The sequence below is a fragment of the Schistocerca nitens genome, chromosome 8 (genome assembly GCF_023898315.1).
Source record: "Schistocerca nitens isolate TAMUIC-IGC-003100 chromosome 8, iqSchNite1.1, whole genome shotgun sequence".
NCBI classification, from domain to species: Eukaryota; Metazoa; Arthropoda; class Insecta; order Orthoptera; family Acrididae; genus Schistocerca; species Schistocerca nitens.
Window position 1 is genome coordinate 218,078,320 of NC_064621.1, and position 17,738 is coordinate 218,096,057.

Here is a 17,738-nt window from a genome sequence, read left to right on the forward strand (position 1 = left end):
GCCAAATAGGCGATATGGATGACACTGAAGTGAGTAGCAGCACTAACACAGAGGAACAGAGATCAAGATCAGAAAGGAGCAGGCAATCCTGGGACCCACAGTCCATGCCTCCTTCAGATATTGGCTGGTGTTGGGTTTCTGTCCCACAGATTTCCATGATGAAGGTTCCTGAAAGGGAGCCCTGTCATCAGTAGATACCAGAGGAGGATGCTGCTTCTCTGGTCAGGTGTGGGGAATCAAGCTTGCTGCAAGAACAAAGGTTGGGAATGGGCTATTGTTGCCATATTCTAACTTACTATGTTGAGGGAGTAAATACATCAGGTACTGCCAACAAAACTTGGCACTTTAATGGCAAATATAGATATAATGGAGACAGGATTTAAATGATTGAACTTTTTCTGATCTTCAAAATATGAGAGGCAATCTAAGAACTTTAGTTCCGGGATTGTGTGTTCCTCAATTAGGGTAGTACACTTCAGGGATCAGGAAGGATGATCATTTCTGCAATTTATGCAGACAAGGAGTATGGTGCTCATCGTGAAGGGACCACTGCCCCCACAAATCGGGTCATATGTGCACTGGGAAAACATATGCCTGAAGTGTTGGTATTTAAAGCACAAAATGGATGTGGGAAATACACCTCCACATTACAGTGGTAAACCATGATTTTGACCTTTTCTGGAAGCAAATCTGACTCAAAAGTGAGGATGAATGCTCCTGTGTGAACCTTGTAGTCAGGTGGGCTTCAACATACAAAATGGATCCTATGCTTCTCCAAGTGTTCACATAATCCTTCGCCCATCTGCAGCATTAACTTGCTGTGAAACATTATACCATGTTCTGAATCTTATGGAATGTTACAGTAACAGTTGCATCACCAAGTTTTTACAATAGTAATGTCCTGGACTGTGTACAATTTTCAGTTAAGATGGAACCACTTTGTAATTTACAAAAGGAAGAGATTTCTCTAAATACATTTTCATTCAATGTTCTTCATAAAGAACATTGGCTTTGTAGAGAAAAAGGACTTGCTATATGTTGAAGTATAAACAAGGAAATGAGGGGAGTTAAGTTTCTGCAAGCCACTTGGATTTGCTTTCGTCCAGCACAGCATCCAAGGAGAGAAAGTTGCTAGAGACAAAACAATCCACATAAGAATTCCAGTCTGGAAGAGACTGCTGGAACCTTGAGGCCACCAGCTGATAGCTTAGTTTTTTCTGTCAGGTGCTCACCATTATGCGCCTCCTACAAATGAGGGATGTCTCCCCAGGTGCCACTCAGCCAGAGCAACCACCACCTGGGTTGATTTGATGGCTATGTCTCGAGTCCTGGTGCGACTGCCCCCCCCCCCCCCAAATGGACACGCATCTATTTCTCAGCTTGCATGGGGAGACAAGAGCGCGAGCACCAATAGTTAATCAAAATAAGTGGTGTAAAATATAGAAACAAAGTGGGAAAAGCCATAGTCAATATTATATGAGCAAGCTAGATTCTCAGCAATGAATCTGTACTAGAGACAAAGACTGAAAAAAGATATAGACAGAGTGTAAGATTGCAGCACAGTAAAGGAAGGGCTTCATGCCCCGTACTAGCAGCACACACACTCCCAAAAAAATCGTGAGCCCTGTGCATCCATGTATGTATGCCACCCACCCCCCTCCCCCTCCACAATAACAAGAAGCCTATTGAGTATCTAACTGTCATGTCATTTATAATAAATATAAGTCAATCTTGACAAGTTTCAGATTAAGGCAAAAAAAAAAAAGGCTCATCTGCATTTATGGTACGCACACACAATACATTATTTTATATACACTTGTGAATTCAAAGGCTTTTTCAAAACTCTGTGAGAGGCACTTATAAATGTGCTCTGGTTGTAACTCTCATGGAGATGCAGCCTTCATTATGTACTTTACTTCTCATTCTGTGTGTGTTTGTCCCAATATACTAATAAACGCACCTAGTAGAATGCAGAACAAACCTGACACAAATCATGAAAACTTTTTGTAAAATGCTCTACAAACAATCCATGCAGCACAAAGTACAAGCTATATAAGCTCTCAGCGATGATATGCTGTTGGTGTGCAGTTTGTAGTTATAGGATGTAATAATAAAAGATATGAAATATTAATTTTAAACGAGACAGGCAGAAGCAGCGCAGCAATGAACCATATTCAAACAGAATGTGAGCTTAGTCATTGTAAGGGAAGACAATGGTCAATAAAGATGAAATGGCCAGTGCACTTCTCTTATTTCTTCTCCCTCTATGTATATACTTACAGGATTGAGATCACTGACAATTTGTCCTACAGGCGAATCCAATACCCTTTGCACAACATCACATACAAGATCCTCCAATCTCTCTAAAAGGTCCTCAAATGTTATAAAAGGACATTCTGCCTCAATGTGGGTATATCTGAAACAAAATATGCCTGTTTATCTGCAGGAAGTTGACTTCCATCTCTAACTACGTTCCTCACTATATAGTCTAATGTCAAGATTGTAATAGTAACAAAAAAAATCTAGTTTTCAGGTCAGTGAATACTTCAGATCATATCTATTTTTAACACTCACTCCGCTAAGTGCCTCCTTGTGCGACTCTGTTCAGCACGATAGCTCTCTGCTATACAGTAAACATCCCCCAGAGAAGGCAAACAAGTCTCCAGGTACAGCTGAGAACTCTGTGTTAGATATGCCTCTTCACTGTAAGACAGTATAAAAGAAATTAAAATTAATAATTTCCTACAATTAATAAAATTCCAGGATGGAAACGAACAAAAAATGAAGAAAAACCATTTGTGTGCAAATGAAGAAAGGTGATGGTGCATCCATGTCAGTACTTTACACATAGCAGTGCAACAAACACCTGCTACAATAAATTGTAATCCAATTCTCAATCTTTATTCTCACTCATTTTTCCCTAAATATAGTATCAAAATGAGAAATTGTATTGTTACTTTCTTGATTTTTTAATCTTTTGGCTGTCCTACCTTAAAACATGTCATGCCAGAGTCCTGATTTAGAATGTATCATTACACTCATTTAATTTAACAGCTACCATTCCTCCCAACTGTGAACACATTGTTTCCTAATCAGATAACTTGACATTATACAGATGAAATAAAAAAAATCAGTTTCCTTTCATTCTGTTTTCATTGTAAAATTATTATTTTTAGTGTAGTATTGCTTGATATTATACAGTATTTAATGGTATTTTGTTGAAAATTGAGATTTTGAGAACTGTGGCTGTAATAATATAAGGTTTATAACTGAAAGACCAACCAGCCAAACTATAGTTTAAAATGGTTTCTTTGAATTGACAGTTGACCCTAAATAACGAGAAGTGTGAGGTCATTCACGAGTGCTAAAAGGAATCCGTTTAACTTCAGTTATACAATAAATCAGTCAAATCTAAAGGCCATAAATTCAACTAAATACCTAGGAATTAAAATTACGAACAACTTAAATTGGAAGGAACACACAGAAAATGTTGTAGGGAAGGCTAACCACAGACTGCATTTTATTGTCAGGACACTTAGAAAATGTAACAGATCTACTAAGGAGACTGCATACACTACACTTGTCCATCCTCTTTTAGAATACTGCTGCGCGGTGTGGGATCATTACCAGATAGCATTGACGGAGTGCATCGAAAAAGTTCAAAGAAGGGCAGCACGTTTTGTATTGTCGTGATATAGGGAGAGAGTGTCACTAAAGTGCTCCAGGATTTGGGGTAGACATCATTAAAACAAAGGCATTTTTCATTGCAACAAAATCTTCTCACGAAATTCCAATCACCAACTTTCTCCTCTGAATGTGAAAATATTTTGTTGACACCGACCTACATAGAGAGAAATGATAACCATGATAAAATGAGGGAAATCAGAGCTCATACAGAAAGATATAGGTGTTTGTTCTTTCTGTACACTATACAAGATTGGAATAATAGAGAATTGTGAAGATGGTTCGATGAACCCTCTGCCAGGCGACTTAAATGTGATTTGCAGAGTATCCATGTAGATGTAGAATCAAACCACGACTGGTTTCAGATTTCTTACAAATCCACCTTCAGATGGTTGTTACAGGTTTTGTTATTTTCTTGCTGGGGCCTCATTTTGTATTTGTTATTGGTTTGCTGCACTAGGAGAGAGTTTTTTTTTTGTTCATTGTTTGGTAAATGTGGTGAAGATTCTGGATGACAAAATCCCACTGTGTTTTTGTTACACAGAATCATATGGCACCAAAGAGGTCACAAAAAATTAAATCTCTAGTAAATTTTGCCAAATAGTGAACAAAAACTTTCGTCTACCTCAGTGCATGCAAATGAATACAAAATGAGGCCCCGGCAAGAAAACAATGAAACTTGCAACAACCATCTGAAGCTGGATTTGTTAGATGGTTGGCTGGTTGGTTTGTGGGATTAAAGGGACCAGACTGCTACGGTCATCGGTCCCTTTTTCCAAGTACTAAAAACACCCACAGAGAATAAAAACAAGAAACAGAATAGAGCAAAGACAACACAGAACAAGAGAAACTGAGACAAAGACCAGACAAAACAAACTAAAATCACACAGAGTGTGACGGTGGTTGGCCGACCATAGAAATAAAAAAGGAAAAGCCAACCACTTAAAACACATTAAAAAAAATCAGTTTAAAACCGGAGGCCAAAGGCCAGAATCAACACAAAACAACAAGATAAAACAGAAACACTTAGATTAAATGATAAAAACCCCCTGCCCGAATAAAACGTAAAACTAAGCCAGCCATAACAGAGTCATCAGATAAAACGGCAGGGAGCGTGTCAGGCAGTGCGAACGACTGCCTGAGCACAGCTAAAAGCGGACACTCCAATAAAATATGGACCACAGATAAAATGGAGCCGCAACGACAGAGAGGTGCGTCCTCACGGCGCAATAAGTGGCTGTGCATCAGCCACGTGTGCCCAATGCGCAGCCGGCAGAGGACAACAGACTCCTTGCGAGAGACCCGCAAGGAGGAGCGCCACACACCGGTAGCCCCTTTGATGGCCCGAAGTTTGTTGCGCGTCGTCAGGTCGCGCCATTCATCGGCCCATAGCGCCAAAATTTTGCGGCGGAAGACTGCCCGCAAATCAGTCTCTGGGAGGCCAACATCAAGAGATGATGTATTTGTGGCCTCTTTCGCCAGACGGTCAACATTCTCATTCCCAGGGATCCCAACATGGCCTGGGGTCCAAACAAAGACCACAGAGCGGCCGCAACGGTCAAGAGTAGACAGGGACTCCTGGATAGCCACCACCAGACGGGAACGAGGAAAACACTGGTCGAGAGCTTGTAAACTGCTCAGGGAATCGCTACAGATAACGAAGGACTCACCTGAGCAGGAGCGTATATACTCTAGGGCACGAAAGATGGCGACCAGCTCAGCAGTGTAAACACTGCAGCCATCCGGCAAGGAACGTTGTTCGGAATGGTCCCCTAGAGTTAGCGCATACCCGACACGACCAGCAACCATCGAACCGTCGGTGTAAACAATTCCAGAGCCCTCATACGTGGCCAGGATGGAAGAAAAGCGGCGGCGGAAGGCCTCTGTAGGGACCGAGTCCTTCGAGCCCTGTGCCAAGTCGAGCCGAAGGCAAGGGCGAGGACAACACCATGGGGGTGTACGCGAAGTGGCCCGGAAAGGAGGTGGAACAGGGAAAAATCCAAGCCCGGAGAGAAGCTCCTTAACGCGTACGGCGATCGGACAACCCGACCGGGGCCGACGCTCTGGCAGATGGACGACCGACTGTGGGAACAGCACACGGTAATTTGGATGCCTGGGCAAGCTAAAAACATGGGCAGCATAAGCAGCCAGTAATTGTTGGCATCGGAACCGCAGTGGAGGGACACCTGCCTCCACTAGTAAGCTGTCCACAGGGCTGGTGCGGAAAGCACCAGTGGCAAGGCGTATCCCGCTGTGGAGAATTGGGTCCAGCACCCGCAACGCAGACGGGGATGCTGAGCCATAAGCCAGGCACCCATAATCCAGGCGGGACTGGATTAACGCCTGGTAGAGCCGTAACAGGGTAGAGCGGTCGGCGCCCCAGCGGGTGTGGCTCAAACATCGCAGTGCATTGAGATGCCGCCAACACGCCTGTTTGAGCTGCCAAATATGAGGCAGCCAAGTCAACCGAGCATCAAAAACGACCCCCAAAAACCTGTGGGTCTCAACCACTGCAAGGAGTTCGTCGGCAAGAGAAAGCTGCGGCTCAGGATGGACTGTCCGGCGCCGGCAGAAATGCATAACGCAGGTCTTGGCTGCCGAAAACTGAAACCCATGCGCTACAGCCCAAGACTGCGCCTTACGGATAGCGCCCTGTAGCTGACGTTCAACAGCTGCAATGCCAGTAGAGCTGTAGTAAAGGCAAAAGTCGTCAGCATACAGGGAAGCGGAGACAGAAGTTCCCACGGCCGCAGCAAGCCCGTTAATGGCTATTAAAAACAGACAGACACTTAAAACAGAACCCTGTGGCACACCGTTCTCCTGGACGCGGGAGGAACTATACGAGGCCGCGACTTGCACGCGGAAGGTACGACACGACAGAAAATTGCGGATAAAAATCGGCAGAGGACCCCGAAGACCCCATCCATGAAGCGTAGAAAGGATGTGATGGCGCCATGTCGTATCGTACGCCCTCCGCATGTCGAAAAAGACAGCGACCAGGTGCTGACGGCGGGCAAAGGCAGTACGGATGGCCGACTCCAGGCTCACCAGATTGTCGGTGGCGGAGCGGCCTTTACGGAACCCACCCTGAGACGCAGCCAGAAGGCCCCGAGACTCCAGTACCCAATTCAAGCGCCAGCTCACCATCCGTTCAAGCAACTTGCAAAGAACGTTGGTGAGGCTAATGGGACGGTAGCTGTCCACCTCCAGAGGGTTCTTTCCAGGTTTCAAAACGGGGATGACAATACCTTCCCGCCATTGCGACGGAAACTCCCCCTCGACCCAAAGACGGTTGTAAAGATCGAGAAGGCGCCGCTGGCAGTCCACTGAAAGGTGTTTCAGCATCTGACAGTGGATGCCATCTGGCCCAGGAGCGGTATCAGGGCAAGCAGCTAGGGCACTGCGAAATTCCCACTCACTGAATGGAGCATTGTAAGATTCTGGGTGGTTGGTGCGAAAAGAAAGGCTCCGACGTTCCATCCGCTCTTTAATGGAGCGGAAGGCCTGGGGGTAATTCGCAGAAGCGGAACTCATAGCAAAATGCTCTGCTAAGCGATTTGCAATGACGTCGGAGTCAGTACAAACTGCTCCATTCAGTGAGAGCGCAGGGACGCTGACAGGTGGCCGATAGCCGTAGACACGTCGAATCTTGGCCCAGACCTGTGATGGAGTGACATGGAGGCCAATGGTGGACACATACCGCTCCCAGCACTCCTTCTTGCCTTGGCGGATAAGGAGGCGGGCCCGCGCACGCAGCCGTTTGAAGGCGATTAGGTGGTCTATGGAGGGATGTCGCTTGTGACGCTGGAGCGCCCGCCGGCGATCTTTAATCGCTTCAGCGATCTCAGGCGACCACCAAGGCACAGCCTTCCGCCGAGGGGACCCAGAAGAACGGGGAATGGCAGATTCAGCGGCAGTAACGATGCCGGTGGTGACCGATTGAACCACCGCATCAATGTCATCAGTAGAGAGAGGCTCAAAAGCGGCAGTGGAGGAGAACAAATCCCAGTCAGCCTTATTCATAGCCCACCTGCTAGGGCGCCCAGAAGAGTGGCGCTGTGGTAGTGACAAAAAGATCGGAAAGTGGTCACTACCACACAGGTCGTCATGCACACTCCATTGGACAGACGGTAAGAGGCTATGGCTACAGATGGAAAGGTCAATGGCGGAGTAGGTGCCATGCGCCACACTGAAGTGTGTGAAGGCACCATCATTTAACAGCGAGAGATCGAGCTGCGACAATAAATGCTCAACGATGGCGCCTCGACCTGTTGCCACTGACCCACCCCACAGAGGGTTATGGGCGTTGAAGTCGCCCAATAGCAAGAAAGGTGGCAGCAATTGGGCGACCAGTGCAGCCAGGACTTGCTGCGAGACATCACCATCCGGTGGAATGTAAAGACTGCAGACGGTAACAGCCTGTGGCGTCCACACGCGAACAGCGACAGCCTCTAAAGGCGTCTGGAGAGGGACAGACTCGCTGTGCAGAGTGTGAAGGACATATATGCAGACGCCACCAGACACCCTTTCATAAGCTGCTCGGTTCTTATAATAACCCCGATAGCCACGGAGGGCGGGGGTTCGCATTGCTGGAAACCAAGTTTCCTGGAGAGCAATGCAAAAGAAAGGGTGAAGGCTGATAAGTTGGCGGAGCTCAGCTAGATGGTGGAAGAAACCGCTGCTGTTCCACTGGAGGATGGTGTTGTCCATGGCTGGGAAAGGCGTGACGGGACTGGGAAGGCAGATTATGCCGCTGGGTCACCTGATGCCTCCGATGGAGCACCCGTGCAAATGCCATCCATTGCGTCCGAGGGACCGGCAAGAGCGAGGTCCTCAGCGGACGCCAGAATCTCCACCTCGTCTTCAGGGGCAGAGCTTGTAGGAAGTGGTGGGATGGGTGCCACCTCAACATCGTTGGTCTTGGGGACTTTCTTCTGTTTCAGCTTGTCGCGCTGTGCCTTCGGTGGTTCAGGCTTCATGGGCTTCACTGGGTCGGTCTCTGGGACAGACGACGATCGCGAGGCCCGATGACCAGGGACTGGCGGTTGTTTCAAGCCCTTGCGGGCGTCCGCTTTTCCACTGGTCGGGACTTGCGAAGGGAGGTCCCCAAGGGATCCCTTCCTGGCAAGAGTAGCCGAAGAAGTCTTACGCTTCTCCGGCTGGGAAGGGGGAGCTGATGTCCCCGATGGTTTTGAGGGCGTTGCTCCTGGAGAAGATGGAGCAGGAGCAACAGGGTGTGAAGTGCCCCCCACAAGCAAGGGGGGTTTTGGATGCTGATCAATCATAGAACCAACCGTATGGGACGACACAGGAGATGGAAGAACCGTCGTAGCAGCAGTGGCGTACGTTGACGTCATTGGCACAGGATGGAGTCTCTCATATTTCCGCCGAGCCTCAGAGTACGTCAGGCGGTCCAGGGTTTTATATTCCATTATCTTCCGTTCTTTCTGGAAGATCCTACAGACCGGCGAGCAGGGGGAATGGTGTTCTCCGCAGTTAACACAGATAGGAGGCGGGGCACATGGAGTATCAGGATGCGAAGGACGTCCACAATCCCGACACGTGATGCTGGAAGTACACCGAGATGACATGTGCCCGAACTTCCAGCATTTAAAACACCGCATCGGAGGAGGGATATACGGCTTCACATCACAACGGTAAACCATCACCTTAACCTTTTCGGGTAAGACATCACCCTCAAAGGCCAAGATGAAGGCACCAGTGGCTACCTGGTTATCCCTCAGACCCCGATGGACGCGCCGGATGAAGTGAACACCTCGTCATTCTAGGTTGGCGCGTAGTTCATCGTCGGACTGCAGAAGAAGATCCCTGTGGAATATAATACCCTGGACCATGTTTAAACTTTTATGGGGGGTGATGGTGACGGAAACATCCCCCAACTTGTCACAAGCAAGTAACCGCCGTGACTGGGCAGAGGATGCCGTTTGTATCAGGACCGATCCAGAGCGCATGTTTGACAAACCCTCCACCTCCCCAAACTTGTCCTCTAAATGCTCGACGAAGAACTGAGGCTTTGTGGAGAGAAAAGACTCCCCATCAGCTCTCGTACAAACTAAGAATCGGGGCGAATATTTGCTACTGCCATCCTGAGATTTACGTTCCTCCCACGGCGTGGCCAGAGAGGGGAACGTTTTCGGATTGTACTTTTCAGCATTAAATTGAGCCCGAGAACGCTTAGAGACTGCTGGCGGCTGGCCGCCAGCGAGAGATGATGTACCACGCTTCATTGCGGGTCATCCGCCCTGATGCCACCTACTCCGACCAAGGGCCCTCCCCACGGGCGCCACCCAGCCGCAGCAATAGCCACCTGGCAGGACGGCCATTGCCGGGAGTCCTGATGCCCCAAGGAGATGGGCATCTACTCCTTGGCATACGTGGGGAGTTAACGGCGCAGGCATCAGTAGAGCGATCCCTGTGTTGTCAGGGGGCTACAACCAAGAGGGTACATGGTGGCCCCACCACAACGGGCTGGCTACCGTGCTGGATCTTAGGTGCAAAACTGTTTAAGGTCGTCGTCGTCGCAGGTAAAAGAAACACTGCAGAGTGCAGCGTGGTAATCGCCCAAGAGATCGAAAACGAGCGGGACACCATTGCAACGACGAGAAAGCCGGCTAAAGGTCTAATTGCACGACGGATACAGTGCACCATGTAAGGCGCCCTTCCCCAATTGGCTCGCTCTTTGGAAGAATTTAGAAAGATGGAGGTCAAACCCGAGAGGGGACCATCACATAAGGCCGAAACATTTGAGACTCCTTTTAGTCGCCTCTTACGACAGGCAGGAATACCGCGGGCCTATTCTTACCCCCGAACCCGCAGGGGGGGGATTTGTTAGAAATCCAAACCCAGTCATGGTTTGATTCAAATAAACCTTTTTAAACCATACTTGTGGCTGGCTGCTGCTTCAATTAAAATGATATAGCATTTAGTTTTGTAAAATACATCAGATACAAGGGGTCATATTTTCCCTACAAAATAAATGAACTTTCTAGAGTCTCTACCTACAACCTGAATATACTTACCCAAAATAGTCAAGCTTAAACAAAGTTGAACCACCCTCAACTTGTGTTTGTACAAGAGTGGGTGGAGTGACTTCACAGTAGCCCCTGTCTGCATAATGGTCACGAAATGCCTTCAACACTGCGGATCGTGCACGCAGCACTGCTGATGTGTTCTCACCACGAATCATAATGTGCCTGTTGTCTAATTGAACATCCGGTAAGGCTTCTTCATTGAGGACAGCATCTGCTCCTCCTGCAGGGGCTGTGCCAATTAGCTCCCAATAGTCGACATGAAGTTCAACGCCCCCAGGTGCCTGCAATGTAGGTAACAATTACTAACAATATCACTAAAAATTACACAATTTTCCAAAGTACCCTGCTCATTAATAAGAACTCTTATCAGCATAGGAATAAAGAAATATCTCTCTCTCTCTCTCTCTCTCTCTCTCTCTCTCTCTCTCTCACACACACACACACACACACACACACACACACACACACACACACAATTTTGACTGGCTGATTGATTATTGAGGCTAAATGGACCAAACCACAAGGCCTCATCTTCCTTAAATAATCAAAGCCTCAATGATTCCACATGGAGAAATGGTGGACAGCCAATTTTGTGTGTTTCAGTTTCATCTGAGGCACAGAACCAGGTAAAAAGATGAACAAATAACAACAATAATAATAAAAACAATGATAAGTTGTAAAATATAGCATTGCTACAGAGGTGACCTGTCTCAAAACAGCCAGAGACTCTCTAGGGCTTGTCTTGTGATGGGAAATCATCTGACCAGCAGCCCTCCAGTTACTGTAAAAGAAGGCAGAGTGTGGAAGTCACAGAATGGGATCCTTTCAGTTTCCAGGCATGTACTTTACTGAAGACAACAAGGTCCAACTAGGTAATGTGATAAGGTATTATGCCATGAGTTGTTATACATGTTCTTTTAGTCAATGAAGACACAGATGAGATTTTGGTGATGGTGCCCAGTAGCTAGTGTCCAGCATGTCATGCTTGAATAATTGTACTAAATACAGAAGTCATGACTTATAGGAACAATGAGACCATAGGCATCAAAGCATATGGGATTCCAGTGACTGCTATCAGAAAATGGGTCACACTCAGCACAATTCTCTGTGGGACTTCATTCTTCTGTGTACGGAGGGTACTGTAGGATGCACCAAATGAAACATGAAGTAACTGGAGAGGGAGAAAATTCTGATTAAAACCCAGGAAGGAGTCTCATACAGTGTGGTAATGCCATAATAATAATGTTATGTGGCTGAGGGGCCTGATGCAAGTCTTTGAATAGGACACTACTTCTGCTACCTGCGTGTCCCTAACATACCCCAGCTATCCAACCAAGGAAAAGGAATGTATAGTTTAATGTGGGATCCAAACCACATGTCTTTTCTGGTGGATCCTAATACCATTGAGAGGTGAAGGTCAGTTTAAAACAGACTGAAAAAATATGTGCTCCAACCAGGATTTCATTCTGTGACCTTTCAATTTCCAGGCATATGACTTACCACTAGGCTACAAGGTCCAACTGAGTAAGGCCATAAGGTGTCATGCCATGAGTTATCATAGGTATTCTTTTAGTCAATGAAGACATAGATAAGTTGTTGGCAATGGACAAAAGCCACCCTTATATTAAGTAGTCAATTGTGGACCTGTGTTCCAAAAATCAGCACAGGGAGCCAGACTAAAGACCTCCTAAGACCTAAAGATATCAACAGAGCCACTGGTTCACCACTGATTTAAGCAACTCACACTGGAGACTGATTGGTCTATGCTGTCCATTCCATTTGGTTTTTTGATCTGGTTTGTGGACTGGGTCCATTGCAGCCAGAGTCAATGGATTAATATGAACCTTTTGTTTGTTTATCTTGATTCTCCTAACAGTTTCATCTATAGTTGGGGGTATTAGTGCGAAAATGACTGGGAAGATGAACATACCATTCTGAGGTCCAAAGTCCACACCTCGTCCAATCACTTGGCTGACACTGGGGCACAGAGCAGTATTAGTATGGACTGTAAGACATACTGCTGGAGAGGGGGGGGGGGGGATGGAGGCTGATAGGCCCCCCACCTCACAAACAAACCACAGCCTAACAGTGAGGGAAATATGGGTGTTTTCACTCCTTCTAGAAGTGGAGAATCATTCATCATGTTTGAAATATTTGTTGTTGTTCGAACTGGATGGATACATTCCTGTTTTTTTTTTTTTTTGTTTACATCAAAATATAAGGATGATCAAAAGTTTAGAACTTCTATACCTTTCTTTCCTTCTTTAAAATTGAACACTTTGATGATCACAGGGAATATTGCTCTCCACCGCCGATACATAATGGCAGTTATGTTTTATGGAATGTTCTCATGCAACAACTGTCCACACGGAGTAATTTGTGTAGTGTGAAAACATGTATCCAAAACAGAAACATCTGGGGTTTTACATTGCAGCCGTATACTACGAGGCGTGTTTTTTAAGTAAGTACACAACGAGAGGTTATTTCAAAAAAGTAAATTTATTTTCAGAAAATACGAGGGCGGTTCAGAAAGTAACCTCCGATTGGTCACAGTGCGGGTTGTGGGGGGAGTAGCGACGCCGTCTGTGCGTTCACGCTCTCAACAGGTCAGTCGGCATCAAGCCGTGGTCGAGTGAACGTCGTACCTGCGCTAGTTTAGTTTTTGTGGCAGTTTGAAATGTGTGCTGCAATAGAAAACCCCGCCAAATGTGAAGTGCGTGCTGTCATAAGGTTTTTTACAGCCAAAGGATATTCTGCAGCAGCTATTCATCGTGATCTTTGTGCCGTGTACGGACTAAGAGTTATGAGTGAAGGAGTTGTCCGTGAATGGGTACGTTTATTTAAAAGTGGACGAGAAAACGTTCATGATGAAGAGAGGAGTGGTAGACCATCATTGGTGACTAACTAACTCATTCAGACAGTTGATGCAAAAGTTCGTGAAAATCGACGTTTCTCAATGTCGGAGTTGTCTACTGGTTTTCCACAGATTTCTAAGACTCTTGAGCGGTTTGATGACGACGAAGAGCTCAAAGATTCGGTCACAGGCTGGCTCCATGCACAAGCGGGTGATTTTTATGCAGAAGGAATTTCAAAGCTTGTGAAGAGATACGATAAGTGCCTCAATCGCTATGGAGACTATGTAGAAAAATAGTGCAAAGATGTAGTTGTAAGATGTATATATTAAAATATTTTTATTTAACTTGGTGTATTTTTTTAAATCAACCGGAGGTTACTTTCTGAACGGCCCTCGTACATACTTCACTGTATTTTTTGACATAGTTGCCAAGTTTGAACAAACACGTACCATACCTCTCAACCAATTCTAAAAGACCCTCTTCATAAAAACTTTCTGCCTGCTCCGATAATCGAGAGTTCACTGCCGTTTTCAGGTCATTGTCGTCATTATTGTAACGATCGCCACTGAGGTGTTGTTTGAGGTGGAGGAACAGATGGTAATCGCTCGGCGCAAGATCAGCACTGTAGGGTGGGTGGTCTAAAACTTCCCAGCCAAAACTGTCCAATAAATCGCGGGTCTCACCTGCAGTGTGAGGTCTTGTACTGTCATGGAGAAGGACAATTCCCCTTGTCAGCATGCCGCGTCTTTTGTTTTGAATCACTGTGCGAAGCTTTTTTAGGGTTTGGCAGTATGCTTCTGCATTGATAGTGGTTCCTTGTTGCATGAAGTTGACCAACAAAACACCGTGCCTATCCCAAAACACCGATGCCATGATTTTGTGCTGGGACAGAGTCTGTTTGGCCTTCACCTTTACAGGCAAGTGTGTGTGTCTTCATTCCATCCATGCTCAGTTGCTTCAATTTGGGCATGATATGTGAAACTCATGTTTCGTCTCTAGATACAATCTGACTCAAGAAGCCATCACCTTCTTTGCGATAACGAGTCAAGAACTTCATCGCACACTCAAATCTTTGGTTTTTGTGGTCCTCTGTTAGGAGTTTTGGAACCCAATGGGAGCACAGTTTCCTAAACTTTAGGTGTTCAAAAAACAATGTTGTAAAGCACTGATCTCGACACGTCAGGAAATTCGTTTGAGAGACCTGTTATTGTGAAGCTCCTGTTCTCACGAGTCCTCGCTTCAACTGAAGCCACCAAATCGTCTGCAATCAAATAAGGGCGACCGGGCAGTCCTCATCATGGACGTTGTCACGACTGTCTTTGAATTCTCGCACCAACTTACACACTTTGCTTTCACTTATAACAGTGTCACTATACACTTCGCAAATCTGTTGATGAATTTCTGCAGCAGACAGGTTCCTTGCTGACAAAAACTGTATCACTGAGCAAACCTCATACGCGGTGGGCGAGTTGATAGTCTTAAACATTTTGAAAGCACAGAACAGAACCGTACAGGTTAGGTACAGAACTGAAACTGAGCATAGTTGTTCCCGAGGCATGGCGGTACATGACGCACACATTCATTGTGGCATGTGTGTGAACTACTAGTATCTACAACAAAATGGACATTACTTAAAAAACATGCCTCGTATAACTCTTACCTCTTCAGGTAACATGACCCCCTTTGAAAGCCAAAATAAAATCACCGGTATCAAATCTGTTATGTATTGGCACCCAATGGAAATGGGGTCAAATTGGTCATCTAGTTGCACAAGGTTTGTACTCAGCTTTTCATCAGTCTGAAATGTGAGGTTGCAATGGAAATTTAGACCCTGTATAATGCTGAGGTTCTTTTGAGGAGAGAAGATTCCCGGAGTGGGGAGATCAGATAAAGGGAAGAGACTAAGTGTGTTGGTGGAATAAAGGGAGTATGTTGCATTGGAGTGGGAGCAGGAAAGGGGATAGGTAGGTGGGAGACTGGGTCTAGCTAAGGTTGAAGCCCAGGGGGTTACAGGAATGAAGGATATGTTGTAGGGAGAGTTTCTACCTGAGCAATTCAAAAAAGCTGATTTTGGTAGGGAGGACCCAGATGGTGCAGGCTGTCTTGAAGCGAAGCACAGTCTCATATTACTGTTACTTTTGTACATATTTCTCTACAAATTATACTGCTGAAGTCTAGATCAGTGCCAGTGGCAGTCACGACAGTAATTACTTCGTTCTCAGAATTTAGAAATGCATCAGTTCATGTACCCAATGGGATGAGTCTTTGATGCAACCAACAAGAGGCAAGAAGAGAGGCAATTTATTTCTATAAGTGAAATTGAAACCATTGTCTTGTTTGCTGTTTTTCTGTGTATTACTGAGTTTTGAGAGAAACATTGTGTGATTATGGCAGCAAGTCCTATAGAGTGGACTGATTATAGAGTGGACTGATTTAGTTCCGTATGGTACTGTCATTCATTGGTGCAAGTCTCATGAATTAATTGCAGAGACACAAAAATGTATCAGATGTGGTGGTGAACTGACTACAATCAATGTTTTATAATTAAATCATGGAAGAAGGTAGGTGGCTCAATGTTTATTATTAATAGAGTCGCACATTTGATATACACAAAAACATTGATCCCCATACCTTCTCCCATGATTTAATTAAAAAAAAAAAACATTGATCCACCTACCTCCTTCCATCATTTAATTAAAAACACTGACCCACTTTCTCAGTGTGCTTGCACAGATTGATTGCTTAGCAACACAGAGTAGAGAAACATTTCACTGCTTTTTCGAATATATCATGGGTTGCAATGCTGTCCTTGGTTAGCAGATACTAGCATAATTTAAATAGCTATGAATGAAACAAGGATCAATTAAATTTATAATACTCATGTACAGCATTGTTTCACACTGTCTTCCAACACATTACTTTGAAACATATTGTCTGCCTGCTTCTCTCTCACTGGCTGTGTAAAACAAACAGCTGACACACCTTTTGCTCCTGTCATGCCTCATGGCAAGAGCCAACAACATGTAAGTACACCACTGGCACTATTTTAGACATTTAACAATTTAAATACATATCTCATTGTTTAGCCAGGCCTTGAAAGCCTGCAGTAAACATTTACTGTGGCAGATGTTGAAGCCAACAAGTGAACTCTTAAAGTGTCCCAAACAGATGAAAATTAGTAGGTGTTCAGTCAGGGATGTTCCAAGCATTCCTAATAATTTGTTTCCAGTAACACTAGTGTGTCTTGCTGTGTAGACAGGCATTACCATTCAGAAGAATCACATCTGCTGTCAGTGGGGTGGGGGGCAGTTGCTGGAAGGATATGGCCTACATTAGATGTCTAAGAGCAGTACAGCAGGTTGCAGCATTAACAGTAACACCATGAAACTGGAGCTTCAGCAATATGACATCCTAGATTTTTTTTTTTCTGTGGCTGAAGGATGCTTCCATTCCATATAGAATTACCTTGATTCAGTCGAAAAACTTTATGAAAATTCAGCCACTTATGTACCCAGTTTTGTGAGAGCAATTTACCTAGGGCACATGCAAGTTTGACTGTTACTGAGTGATCTTCACAGACAATTTCTTCCACATGTTACAATGTGGCTTTATTTAAAATCTCCAGAAGGCCACCAGGACATACAATGATTCTTTCACGTCCTTTGTCAAATTTCTGAATCCAACTGAACACAGCTTTCCATGAAATACAGTTCTCACCATTTAACTATGGAAGAACTATGCAGATAATTCCTTGGTTTACAAAAATTGCATAACTGCACACCATCCATTGACTGCAGAATCCTAGTATTGGCTATCTTCTGTGCTGACACTTTTAGAAAAACACGTGAGTGGAATTTAAAATGGTATGCAGTGTTCTGGCATTCATTACATCTTCACTGACGCAGTTCTGTACTGAGACGAATCATATGAGGCATGTTGTTTTCACCAGGGGAGTTATGTAAGAATTTTACGAAAAAGGGTCAGGTAGTGATAGTGGTTGGAGCAGGGAACAGTCTCGATAGCGATGGGGAATATGATGTCAGTGGTGACGTGGTTAAGATAGCTACTCAAACTGGTGGCACTAATGTGCATGTCGTGCAACTGTTTCAGCGTCATGATCGGCCTCACCTTAATGCGGCTGTTAGGC

At 45.3% G+C, this 17,738-nt stretch overlaps 1 protein-coding gene across 2 annotated transcripts in view; it reads right to left on the bottom strand.

Annotated features, from left to right (window-relative positions):
- LOC126198845 (asparagine--tRNA ligase, cytoplasmic) overlaps positions 1 to 17,738 on the bottom strand; it is a 57,540-nt gene that overhangs the window by 27,483 nt on the left and 12,319 nt on the right. For both annotated transcript variants that reach the window (XM_049935430.1, XM_049935429.1), the window contains exons 6-8: positions 10,725 to 11,017; positions 2,575 to 2,703; positions 2,281 to 2,416 (exon numbers count right to left, since the gene is read on the bottom strand). In XM_049935430.1, the coding sequence (XP_049791387.1) occupies positions 2,281 to 2,416; positions 2,575 to 2,703; positions 10,725 to 11,017 (558 nt within the window). The remainder of the gene's footprint in view (positions 1 to 2,280; positions 2,417 to 2,574; positions 2,704 to 10,724; positions 11,018 to 17,738) is intronic.